Source organism: Oryza brachyantha, chromosome 2, assembly GCF_000231095.2.
Source record: "Oryza brachyantha chromosome 2, ObraRS2, whole genome shotgun sequence".
NCBI lineage: Eukaryota > Viridiplantae > Streptophyta > Magnoliopsida > Poales > Poaceae > Oryza > Oryza brachyantha.
Window position 1 is genome coordinate 148,482 of NC_023164.2, and position 13,129 is coordinate 161,610.

The following is a 13,129-nucleotide window of genomic DNA, read 5'->3' on the forward strand; positions in this document are numbered from 1 at the left end:
TTCTCAGTAACGACACTGCCATTAACACCGGCATTTTTTGCTATTAATTTAATTAGTACGACCAATTAACCTTGCTGGACTTGTGGGATTTTCATGGGCCCTGTTTCATTAGTACCTTGCAATCAAACAAAGATGTTTTCTATCCTCTTAGCTCTTATTAGTATCGAGTCCATTACTAAACATACCTTTTGGGGATTAAAAAAAAAACAGGTTGTGAGATGTTGCTTGGAGCATGCTGCATCAGTGGCTTAAACATTCATCACGTCAGATGCTGTTGTGGTTGATATCAAGGAGCCTGAGAAAGCAACAGCAGCTGCTGCTGGGAACCCAATGGGTGGATCATGTATATATACAGACCTGTGCTCATCGTTATGTATTATAGTCAGTTTGAGAAAGTCAGAAGAAAGTTTGATAATTTGTTTTCTGTTCAGGTTTTGGATTTTCCTTTAGAAGAGGATCGAGTGAGTACCCGTCGGCAGTTGGCAACCATATATACAGCGCAGGCATGCAGGTAGAATTTTACCGGTAAATGTTGCGTGAGAATGGAAGATGAGAAGTAGTAGTTTTGAATGGGCATACTGCATAGATACATATGAATTTATTTTGGATCAAGGTGAAGCGCAGCATACATACTGTAATATTTATCGAGAGTTTTGGAAGCTAATAAAGTGGGAGGATGGTCGATCCTGTGTCGTCTTTGATGGAATGCATAATGCATTTACAAACATATATATATATGAAACGCACAGGTGTAGTTTTAATGAAAATTCACAAGTGCTGCTTTATATAGTGAAGGGCATTTTACAGCAATGATAATCACAGCATTTTATAATTAATTGTTAGTTAGTTAGTACATGGCATGCATGGTACAAGTGCGTGATATATATATGTGTGTGTGTATGTAGAATAATTAAGTAGGCTAGGCGGCTTTGTTAGCGCGGAGGTCCTCGAAGCTCCAGTCCCGGCGGACGGCGGCGCTGCGGCGGAGACGCGGGCCGTCGGTGGGAAGGCGTTCCAGCGTCGACTTGCACTTGCGCATCGCCTCGTCGTCTGCGTCGTTGCTCTTCCCTGCCGCCGCCGATGCCGGTGTCCGCAGTGGCGCGTATCGCGGCTGCGCGTGGAAACCACGTTGGAGGGCGGTGCAGCAGGTCGCCGTCTGCGGCTCAGCCCGCCTCCTTTCCTCGCCGTCGTACTCCTCGCCGCCGCCGCCGCGTACCAGGTTGCACGTCAGATACGACGAAAGGCTCATCTCTCTCTCTCTTATTTAATTAATTTTCCCTTCTTCTAATAAATACGATTACCGTTTATATTTATATATAGGGTCGCCACCGTCCCAATTTTGGATGTCCGCCTAATTTTGGCAGCATGGATGGGATTGGATTAGTAGGCATGCATGGGCCTGCCTAATTACAGCATCAGCCAGCCTCTACCTACTTTCTTTCCTTTTCTTTTTCTTTTGAGAGGCAGTTAGTTACTGTGGCCCACCCCAAAAGCAAGGTTAATTGCAGGCCGGTCCATATTAGGCCCACCTATCTTTAGCCATGTTCTCTCTTTTTTTTCCCCTCCCATCTTCTTCCTTATTTTTCATGGGAATGTATAACGACTTTTAAGCAAGGCCATGTTTAGTTACCGAAAACTTTTCTAAAAACATCACATTAATTCTTTGGACACCTAAATAAAGCATTAAATATACATAAACATTAAAACTAATTACATATCTATGGGCAAAATCGTGAGATGAATCTTTTGAGCCTAATTAGTGCATGATTAGCCATAAGTGCTATAATAACCAATATTTGTTAATGACGGCTGATTAATTAGACTCAAAAGATTCGTAAAGCGATTTTCATGCGAAATCTGAAATTTGTTTTATAATTAGACTATGTTTAAAACTTCAAATACGTGATGGTACGCACCGATGTGATCCGTTTCTTAAAAATTTTTCAGAACTAAACGGGGCCTAACTCACAAGCCAACAGTCTAGGAGATTTTGTGCGGATTGGATCATTGGAAAGATATATATACTACCATTTTATAGCTTAGCATGCATGCTGCTTAATTAACTCCTTTTGTATACATGCATTAATTACACATGCATGCTAGCTAGAATATATCAATCATGCTGCCAAGATATTAATTAACAAGATATACATTGATGGATCATATACCCTAGTGGTAGTATTGATATAGAATTCGATGAGCAATTTTACGGTCTTTGAGTAGTTACTGAGATGTATTAAAATTTTAGTGTTAAATTTGGTATCTTCTAGTACCTAAGATACCGAATTTTATATGAAAATGATGGTACTTCTTGATATCTTCGTAATAACCGTAAAATTAGTCATAATCGATATGATCGAATCAATTATTGAATGCAACTGCTAGTTTGATTTGTAGCTAGCAAGCTAGGTAGCATGGATGCATATCGATCCATCGATCGGAAAAAAAGAGCTAGAGCAGGGAGATGATGGCGAGGGAGATGACGCCCTGTTGGAAGAGGGGCTTGCTCTTGGCCTTGATGCCCGCCGGCGCCGTCATGCCCTGCTCCTTGAACTCGTCTTCGCACGTCACCGGCGCGTCGACGGCCGCGCTCATCGCCGTCTTGGCGTCGCCGTACCTCCACGCCTCCATGGCCGCCACCGCGTTGCCGAGGTCGAAGGCAGCGTCGCGGAACACGGCCATGCACGCCTCCAGGCACGACCTCGCCGCTGACCCAGGCGCCGACCTGTCGCGGAGCACCCTGGCCTCCGAGGCGATGCTGGCCAGGCCCGAGCGGAGTGGCATGGCGGAGATGAGAGCGAGGCCATGGAGGTCGGCGCCGCCGCTGCCGGAGTACTCCGACAGGGACGCCACGCACAGGGTGTAGTTCACGTTGGGGTTGCCGTTGCTGCATCTGGCGCATGTATCCGCCACCATATCGCCCGCCGCCGACGACGCAATGATCAGCACTAGAAAGATGAAGAGGCAGCGAGGGGCCATGTCGTCCGTCCGGTTCCAGTGCCAGCTGAGCTGCTTAAATGCGCTACTAAAACTTTAACAAGGGATATAAAAAGGAACTTTAAGATTGGTTTAGAGCAATGCTAATAATATTACCAACAACCTGACTATAAGACTCTTTGTAGTCTTTTTATAGTCCATTTATATAGTAGTTAGCTCTTTATCTTTAATGCATGACCTACGTGTCTCTTTTGGTTCTTGTGTCTGACCTGGCTATAAGTTTATAGCCTGCTTCTCCTCTCTCTTCTACATTATTATTTAGCCGGCTATTATCCTTCTCTTAAAAGAGAATCTAGGTGTAAAGGTGGTTACCGAAATACTGTATCATGGTGGGAGTATGTACTATTCTTGTTTATTGATAACAATTAATCTGTTTGTTGATATATCACATAATGGCCACGTGGCTGCATATGTCCTACTTGAAGCTAGTTTGCATGCATGCACAGTATATAGCTAGCTCGTGTAGCTCTACTTCTTTTAAGTGGTTAGCAGTTGTGTTGCCTCCGAAGCTGATCTACTTTGCTCCACTCACATTTGGCTACCTTAAGCTTCTTAGTTGTGATCTTGTCCTTGTTCAGTCAAATGCATGCCCTTTAACTTTTAAAATGGCTAGATGCTTTCCTTAAATATTTTTATATTGTGTCCAAATTTAGGATTCCTCGACGTGCATGTACGATAACCTTAACCTCCACTTGTTTTGATCAATGCCATTACTCACATTAACTAACATTATGTGTATAGTACCGCACCACAGTAAAATAAAATCGGAGGACCCACTCAGGGCAGTCCTTATGGAATATTAGAAATCAATACGGTTGCCATAGTATAAGAAATCATCTATAGAAACTATTTTTTATAATGGGGTGTCTTTGAGTAATAATGGTTTTTTCTTTTTCTCTCCTAACTCTATATATTACACCAATTGTGAGCATGACACATGTGCCTTCTAGAAACTAGTGTTTTCTAGTGGTTTCTTTCCAATAGTGAATTTATGGTTTCTTGGTGTATTGGGTGAAGAGAAGACTTGGTTTCTTTACGAGGAAACCATTTCTAATATTTTTTTTCTCTTTTTCTTCATTAATTACATTGTCATATCATCATTTTGTTTATGTGGCAAACTATTTAATGGGGATAGAAACCATCATTAATGCAACATTGGGACTGTCCTCAGGCCACCCATTCATCTGTGGGACCGTCAATTTTTAATTTATTAGTATTATATTTTATTTGCATTTCTTTGAACATAGAACTATCATAAATTGATAAAAATATTCGTAAACAAACCGGTCCGATTTAAAGTAAATATAATGGAGTAACATAATATTTATAAAATTAAAAACCGGTCCGATTTAAAAAACCATCGCCGGGTCACCAAAAAAACTGCTCGATCGCTTCATTATTTTTTTACCAGTTCGATCGATTCCACCAACTGTCAAAGGCATTGGTTCTGTTTTTTTCTGGTTCAACTGTGTTGGCGTGTGGTTTTTTACTACTCCATATACTAGTACTTTATTAGACAGCTTTTTGACGATGATTATTAAGTCTAGTCTCTTGGGAAGCCAAATCGGAATTGGGCAAATTAACCCCTTCAAATTCATCAGAGATCCTACTTTACCCCGCCTACCGGAGGAGGAGGCTTCTACAGAGGTCATGGTCATCATGCTTCGCAACTCCCGCTGAGATGTTCCATTTTTGTTGAGATTGTTAATCTGTGAAATTGTGGTGCATGTTATCTCCCTCTTCTTGATTTGTGGATGCATGGTTCTTTTGAGATTTGTGCATGGATATTTCTTGGGGCCACCTATTGACTAGTCATTTTTTAAAAAACTGAATCCATCTCAATCGATTTCGTGAGACGCGCGTTGATTGAAATTGAACGGTAATAAAATAAACCAAACATATATAGAAGCATATGACAACCAGTACGGTTGTTGAAAAACAAATCTAATAAACAGAAAAATTAATTGATAAATTAAAAAAATTCAATCAACAGAGATAGCCAATCTGATATTTCTTTTGATGAAACGGTGTCCGGGTGTGGGAGTGCGACCGAAGCAATCCGATAGCTTCTGTCTCGTGCAACCATATATAGGTCCCGTTTCTCATCGGTGCCGGCTCAAATTCCGAAATGGTGTCTGTCGTACCAAACGTACTTGCAATTATGGCTATTTCTGAGTCTTTGACAATGATGTGCCTTTTTTAGCATTGTGACAACTCAGGGGCTGTTTGTTTGGAGGGAATTTTACTTTAGTTCTTTTTAAATGCTAAACAGGAGAGACTAAATATTAATGGACTAAAACTATCTAGGTTTATAAGTCCCTAAGGGAGATGTTAAAAGGGACTAAAGACCTATAATACACCTACTCTACTATTCTAGGTCTATAGTTATGTGTGTGTGGTGTGTAATATTGAGTAGGTCATTTAATAAGGTTTTAGTTCCTTTTAATCCCTCTAAACAAACAAAGTAGGACTAAAAGAGACTTATGTTAGACTTATGGAAACAAACAACTCCTTAATTTGCTCTGACGATGTATATGTGCTTTTAAATTAATCACAAGAATTCGATCTGTAGCACTAGTATTAATTAGCTCCTAGAAATAGTTCGATTTCCTTTTTCTTCTTGATCCGGACTGATTTTCCATTTCATAATTCAGATCGCCAAAGAAACAGACGGAATGCATAAATATACAAGAAGAAAACATATAGGGTTGATATTGGATTTTCGTTCCTTGGTAAGATATCCGCTCCTTTCATACATATCACCTAAACAATTATAAAAAAATTAAAAAAAATTGATAAGATGGATTAACGTGAGATATATCACTCCACAAAGCTATAACAATGATAACAAACTTACATATCTGTGAAGTGATGCATCTTATATTAATCTATCTCGTTAAGATTTTTAAATATTTTAGTGATTATTTAGGTGACAAGAAAAAGTGTGCAGTACCGAAGTGAATTAAGATTGTCTGTTATTCGTTTATCATCTTCTGGATAAGTAAGCCCTACAACATATACATATTCAATCAGAAATTAAGTAGAAGAAGAATAAAGAAATTTCAGATGCAGGTAGGCAGGCAAGCGGATGATGGGCGATGAATTAGCGATAAATAAAGGAAGGAATATTGAATGAAAGTGAAATTAATATGATAGTATAATTAATCGAAGAAATTAAGGGCGGATCCGATGGGTTGGAGTTAGGCGGCGGCGTGGTGGGTGAAGCCGAGCGCGATGTGAGCCATCCTGCCGTACTCCCTGTCATGCGCTGCCACGGGGACGTTGATCTGGTCGTCCTTCCATGCGTCCTCGCAGCTCTCGGCGGCGCCCAGCGCGGCGGACAGCTGCTCCATGGCCGTGCCGTAGATGCGGACCTTGAGGTTGTCGAGGGCGTCTCGGAGGAGGTCGGCGGCGCCGCCGTACTGGTCCAGGCAGTGGTTGTAGCGCGCGCGGGCGTCCTCGGGTTCCAGGTCGGCGAGATCGTCGATCTTGGCCTCGGTGCTGGCGGCGTGGTCGATGGCCATCCTGGTGGCGAGCATGGCCAGGCCCTGGAGGCTGCCCGCCTCCTTGCTGCGCGGGTCGGCGGCCAGCGACGCGACGCAGTGGTCGTAGGCCACGCCGTGGTGCGTCTCGGAGGCGCTGCGGCACGCCACCTCGACGCTGACCGGGCTGGCGCACTCCTCCGGCTCCTCGACGGCCTGCGCCGGCGCCACGGCGAGCACTAGGAGGAGGCAGATAGTGAGCGACGACGTGAGCACGCTGCTCTCCATTGGATCTTCTGGCTTAAAGCTCAATATATTAGTAGCTAGCCTGTCGGGATGGATCAGGAGTAGTGTGTGTGGTGACGCGTCCAGCTGAGTGAGCCAGCAGCCAGGACGGAACAATTGGATGGATGGATCGATCGAGGAAGAAGAAGAAGAAGAAGACACAGATCGTCTCGTTAGCCGGGCAGGTTATAGAGATATAGAATTGAAGGAGAGGAGCGGAGATGCATGCATGCAACGCAGAGAGTGGGCGGCCGGAGAGGGGACGGGAGGGAGGGAGAGACGCACGCTCCTTCCCTCCCTGCCTCCCGCGCTTTCCATCCATGCCCCCGGCCGCTCTTTTCAGTTTGAATACTTCAACCACGTACCTCGACACTACCCGATTCCTCTTTTTCCTTCTTTTTTCTTTTTTACTTTTTCATCAATAAATAAAAGAACAGAAATACCACTACGTACACACGGGGGTGGTAATGAGCCCAACCTTTGCCTATCAAATTTAAATTTGGTTGGGTTCAAAATAGGTTGAAAATAAATTTATATAAAGTTTTAAGCTAAAAAAATTAAGAATTAAATAGAGTATTAAAAGAACACAAAGACTTTGGCGCATTAACACTCGTACGTACACAATGCATGGGATCATGTTGCCTCGATGGATAGTTTATCTACGTATTGACGTCAGCACCAACCTTTGTTATCATAAACATACGTACAAGGTTTCATGCCATATAACCATCACGTCCTATATCAAGCTAGTAATCATCGTAAAATAATGAGTGTAAATTTTGCTATAGAACGATCAAAGTTTATGTGCTTTGCTATACATTATACATCGTAAGACCATATATATAACTGAAGTGCACCTTTAGAAAATTATAATTTATTAGAGGATAATGCGATCATTGTTTATCACTTTTGCTATTGATAAAACATTTGATTTTTTGTTTTTCTATCAAACACGTGCGCAATGCATGGGGAAGGGCATGTATGACCTTTTTGATTTGGGTGCACGCCTTTAAATTATCATACAATAGTAGTGACCGGAGTTGATTAATGGAATTAAAATTTTTAAATATTTGATCTCTAGGTGGACCGTTGCTTTATTGTTTTCAGTCCAAATACAACGTACGGGAAGTTTTTTAAAAAGAGAGAGAGAGGGAGAGAATGCCCGTTAGGCCACATGTTTTGGAGATGTTCTATAATGCATTTTGGTGATGTTTACCAACAAATTAAACAAACTTTAAGTGTGTTCTAGCAAAATTTATAAAGAAAGTATCGGTGTTTAAAAATATCTCCTTGATTTTTTTCAATGCAATATACTCCTTGATATAAATAGGACGAATACCTCACCAAATTTTATTTCTTGGTACCAATTGCAAGCTAGTCTCTGCCAGATGCTCAAATCAATTGGTAATGTAAGATTCCGTGATGTCATATAACAAAGCTAATCTCAAGGCATGCATGCATGAAGAGTGCAAAATAATGTAATTGTATTATATTCCTTCTTACAATTTAAAAAATAGCAATGACGTTCTAATGGCTTAGAGTGGAACAAATAAAGAGACCCGATGACTTGGCTTTTGCAGTTTTGGCAAATGATAGCATCGATCGATCATCGGTTGGTTGTGATAAAAAATCAAATCCCACGGCGCCAATTAATATAACCTCGCGCACTGATCTCTTCTTATCTTGTCTTGTCATCGTGCACCTACGTACAGTAGATCGAACATGCTTGCTCGCTAGCTGTGTGTGTATGTGTGTGTATATATTTTCTGTTGGGCAGAGCAGAAACCGTTATGAAAATATTTTTCATTATGGACGTGCAGGGAGGGAGTAGCTACACCAGGTAGTAGGATCTAATTTTCCTATATATATATGTATATATATATATATATATATATTGGTCTTTGATATCTCTATTGTCAAATATATATAATACATATCAGTATATTGGCTAGATGAAGAAACAAATTAGGAGGGAGTGAATTAATTATAGTTTGACGACGACAGGTGCCGCTGCCTCTTCCAGCTGCTTGGGGCAACATACGACCACCACCGACGAGGAAGCAGCAGCAGCGTCTCTCTTCTTCCCCCACAGCAGAAGATACAGCCCTAGGATCATCAGCACCGATCCTACCACGCTGTACGTTTTTCATCAATTTAATTAATTAATTGCCATATATATATTCTATTCATTCAAGCATGAAGCATGCACGAGAAGAGATCATATATATATATAACGAGGAAGTATATATATATACCTTCCGAGGTGAAGCTGCTCATGGAGGACGAAGAAGTCGATGAAGGCAACCATGATCTGGATGACGGGTATGAAGGCTGCGGTGAAGACGGGACCCCTCTTCCCCACACACCATGTCATTATCAGGTACCCTACTCCAGACGCCATTACGCCCTGCACACAGCACGTAGCACGTTAATCGATCAATTTCAATTACCTACCTAGCTAGCTAGCTTAATTAATTAGGATTAAGTATAGGAGTAAGTAATTACCGAGTAGAGGATAGTGAGGATTTCCAGTTTGGTGGTGACAGCCCAGGCCCAGGCGGAGGCGGTGAGCCTGCCCGTGGCCAGCGTCAGCGCCCCACCCTGCAGCGTGCTGATGAAGAACATGATGGCCGTGCTGGAGTAGATCGCCGGGTACTTCTTCGTCAGCTTCGTCTGCAGCAGCAGCCACAGCGAGAAGCACAGGCAGTTGCCCAGCAGCACCACCGTCCCCAGCGTCCACTGCTTCTTCTTCTCTCCTCCTGCTCCTGAAGCTTCCATGGCTGATCGGTTTGTCAGGGCCACACCCTTGTACAGGCTCAGCACCAGCAAGCCCGCCATCGATGTCAGCGTACCGAGGATCTTGGCACCACCTGCCTTGCTCTTCATGTTCAGCGATTCCACCTTCAGCGCTATGGCAATCAGGAAGGTGAGCACTGGAGACAAGTTGGCGAATGTTATGGCGTACGTCGCCGTCGTGTACTGCAGCCCGTAGAAGAAGGTGTACTGAGACAGACCAGCACTACATGCATATCGATCAAATTAGCCAGCTTCGTCATTGGATTGGAAATTACTATTAGAAGAGACAATTTAAGTAGCTAGCTAGCTAGGTTGTTATGTTACCCAAGCAATGCACTGAAGAAGAGGTACACAAGTATCTCCGATGTCAGCTTGGGCCTTGTGTTCCTGCAGGAAACACGCACGTACATCTCACATGTTAATTTATGCCCTGATGAGATCGAAAGAAAACTATAGATATACACATACACATACACATGCATGCTAGCTGCTGCCATTAACATATATACATATAAGCATATACGTACGTACCGTTCTTTGAAAAAAGCAATTGGAGCGAGGAAGAGAGTGGCGACCAACTGGCGGAGCGTGATGAGGACGAGGCGGTTGAGACCTTGTTGCAGCGCCTTCTTCACCAGCGCTGTCATCACAGCAGAGATGAGGTCGAACACCAGCATTGCCATCACCGTCCTACACTCCGAACCCTGCAACAACATCATCATCATATCTATCTATCTATCCACTGCTAGCTAATTAAATGTGCAACATATATATGCAGGTGGTTTAATTGGTACTCTGCTCATGGACTACATATATATATATATATATTCACACGCATGGCCCTCCCTCCATCTCCACTTATTCATGTTCCGCAAAAAGCGACGGCTCTCGTTCATCCGGGGGAACGCTAATGCTTATGAGCATACCTAATATTTCTCCTCTAGTGGAACGTTACTGCTGAAAAGTATATATTACATTCATCTCAAAATTAAAATGACATCCCAGGGGACACCCAGAATATAATTTTCGGAGCAAAGGTGAAAGTAAAAATACCCTGATTTACTTTAGCATATATTAGCTAGTACCCTTTCAGGCAGGGGCGGATCTACCACCGGGGCTAGGGTCATTGAAGTCACTACTTAGCCTCTCTGCGTCATTGAAGCCCCTACTTAGCCCCCACAACAAAATTTTTGATATTACTGAAGAGAAGAGATGACTAGAAACAATTTTCTTTCGTCCAGCCCCTCCTAATATTTTTTCTAGATCCGCCACTGCCCAAACATCTGAAAATAATTCCAATAAAGTGAACAAAAGGCGAGAGCACTCAACTTACAGAATTCTTGATCAGAAAGCATTAGAAATTTCGTCACCTCCTTTTTGCATAATCACCTGGCGTGTGTACGTACGTGGATTAATTGTGAACCTAGTTAGTTAGATTAATAGCATACTTTCACTTAGCAATATAGCTATCTTGCTAGCTAGTGTATGTCATTAGATCAGAGTCAGGAATACAAGGAAAGGAGGCCAAGGAGTGCTCGCTCACCTTGTGTGTGACAGCTCTCTTCACTCTCATCCACCACTATCTAACCTGCATTTATGCATGATCCAAGTCATCATCGATCTGTTTGTACATGCATTTATGTGCCTATGAAACAACTAGAGTTCACGATGGATGGTCACTGCATGGATACGTCTCTTTGATTGGACATGACCATATGGCAAATTCTAAATCTGCGGTTCAGGAGCAAGCAATAAGGGCCAATTAAAAGAACTAACCGGCAAAAGGTACAAGTGTTCTTGAGTTGCATCTGTCTACCTGTCCACGACGAACAGGTCTCTGCTGCTAGCTAATGCATGCTCCGCAAGACAGAAAATCCTATGTATGCATTAATCATATGGCCGGCACACATATACACCTTTTCATGTTTCATCAGTAAGATTGTGCTCCTCAAGTGTCGTTATTTTTAGTGAAAAATCATGATCATTTTGCCATTTCGGTTTAAGGTTAATTGTAGAAAATCTATGGACCTTAACTGCGCCCCAGCCTTGAGCAATCTAAAAGAAAACTGCTTGGTGCAATCACCGTAAAAATATTATAGTGGTACTAATTAGTAAAAGGAACAGTATAATGGCAATGATATACAATTGTTATCAATTTGTTAGTTGTGACTCTGAATTTTTTTAAGGTTTTTGTGACACTGGGCACATAGGCCTAATTAAGTGGGTAGCTGCATGAAAGGCGGGACATTAATTTAGGGTGATCTTTAATTTACATCACAAAGACTAACTACTACAATTGCCCATTTTATACTTCCAAATATGTTTTTTGTCCGTGTCTTGTTCCACTCCTTTTGCCAATAAATTAAAACTGGGTGATGCTTCCTTTGTTCTTACCCCAGAGGAAAAGATCGATAGAGGCCACCAATCACAAGAGCAGCAGTACCTACCGCACTGCAACGACAAAAGGAAAACACAAAAGTGCGACTTTTGATGTGTCCCAATAATTTTCCAAAGTGCACTACCACTCCATCTCTGTAATTAAATCTGTCGTTTGGCCGATAGTTATTTGAATTTGTAACTTTTCATCAACACATCAATTATTTTTAAGTGATATGCATATGCTAGTTGATAGCACAATGGTATCTATTCTAAATCGTTAGGCCAAGAGTTTAATCAAATATTACGCTACTAATATATCACTTACATGACATAAAGCATAATTATAAGAAAGTACTTTTGAATATGAATCTAATAATATCAATTTTATATTATAGATGTTATATTCTAATAGAGTAACATTTAGTTAAACTATTTTGTCCTAATGACACAAAGTAGCAGCATGTTTTAAAATAGAGGGAATATATATATATATATATAGTAACCATGAGCTTTCAAATGATCATGTGCGCGCTATCATAAATTATTTGGAGTATAGTTGTCAAATTCCAAAGTTATCTAGTACTTGTGCCTAATTGTGAAGGTTTGTGTTGTCCATTTGTTGCCACACAGTTGTTTTCATGACTTTTTAAGAGCCAAATGGCTACTAGGAAGCATGCCATGATCTGGATGAGGAGAATGAAGCCTGCAGTGAACACAACACTGGGCCCTTCTTCTGGATGCACCAGGCCGGTCATCAGCACATACCCTGTCCCTGAAACTCCCACTCCCAAAAAAGTGCAAAGTTATTATTTTCAGTGGAGCAACAGCACCCTGCACTGCTGAATCTGAATCACACCCTGCCAGTTGAGACGAACTGTCCTGTCACTTCCCGAATTCAGAAATTCTTGGCCTGGGGCCATATATAGTGTACATGTAATCCTGTATATATCTTCAAGTGTTGATAAAGTGCTACTTGCGCATAATTAATACAACTATATATCTATCTAAAGCTTAATTGTGTGCTCCACTCCAGCAATGGACTCCACTGTTTTTACTGTGTCGAAAAGTGCCCATTTCATCAGAATCGATTCGGCTGCATCCCAAATTCAGTGAAATATATACCTAGGATTTTTCCCTTTTTCAGTTGCGACGAGGACAAATTAAGTTAAAGCATGCATGTTTTGCGTCAA

General features: G+C 41.8%; 3 protein-coding genes across 3 annotated transcripts; all 3 read right to left on the bottom strand.

Annotated features, from left to right (window-relative positions):
- Positions 1-1,998: 1,998 nt before the first annotated feature.
- LOC102720582 (putative invertase inhibitor) lies at positions 1,999-3,003 on the bottom strand. The gene has a single exon (XM_040521355.1). The coding sequence runs from the start codon at positions 2,977-2,979 to the stop codon at positions 2,452-2,454; it is 528 nt and encodes a 175-aa protein (XP_040377289.1). The 5' UTR covers positions 2,980-3,003; the 3' UTR covers positions 1,999-2,451.
- A 2,952-nt stretch (positions 3,004-5,955) lies between these two features.
- Positions 5,956-6,935, bottom strand: LOC102720857 (putative invertase inhibitor). Its single transcript, XM_006648142.3, has one exon. It carries the CDS (start codon positions 6,765-6,767, stop codon positions 6,198-6,200), a length of 570 nt encoding a protein of 189 aa, XP_006648205.2. The 5' UTR covers positions 6,768-6,935; the 3' UTR covers positions 5,956-6,197.
- A 1,734-nt stretch (positions 6,936-8,669) lies between these two features.
- On the bottom strand, positions 8,670-10,296 carry LOC102700208 (WAT1-related protein At3g30340-like). The gene is made up of 5 exons (XM_006646700.2): positions 10,092-10,296; positions 9,885-9,947; positions 9,270-9,783; positions 9,020-9,171; positions 8,670-8,899 (listed from the first exon to the last, which is right to left on the bottom strand). Exons 1-5 carry the CDS (start codon positions 10,283-10,285, stop codon positions 8,749-8,751), a joined length of 1,074 nt encoding a protein of 357 aa, XP_006646763.2. The 5' UTR covers positions 10,286-10,296; the 3' UTR covers positions 8,670-8,748.
- Positions 10,297-13,129: the final 2,833 nt, after the last annotated feature.

Coding starts and splice junctions, on each gene's coding strand:
- LOC102720582 (XM_040521355.1), bottom strand. CDS start 2,979: ATGGCCCCTCGCTGCCTCTTCATCTTTCTAGTGCTGATCATTGCGTCG.
- LOC102720857 (XM_006648142.3), bottom strand. CDS start 6,767: ATGGAGAGCAGCGTGCTCACGTCGTCGCTCACTATCTGCCTCCTCCTA.
- LOC102700208 (XM_006646700.2), bottom strand. CDS start 10,285: ATGATGATGATGTTGTTGCAGGGTTCGGAGTGTAGGACGGTGATGGCA. Junction 9,784..9,884: donor TTCTTCAGTGCATTGCTTGG/GTAACATAACAA, acceptor ATATGCATGTAG/TGCTGGTCTGTCTCAGTACA. Junction 9,172..9,269: donor TCCTCACTATCCTCTACTCG/GTAATTACTTAC, acceptor TGCTGTGTGCAG/GGCGTAATGGCGTCTGGAGT.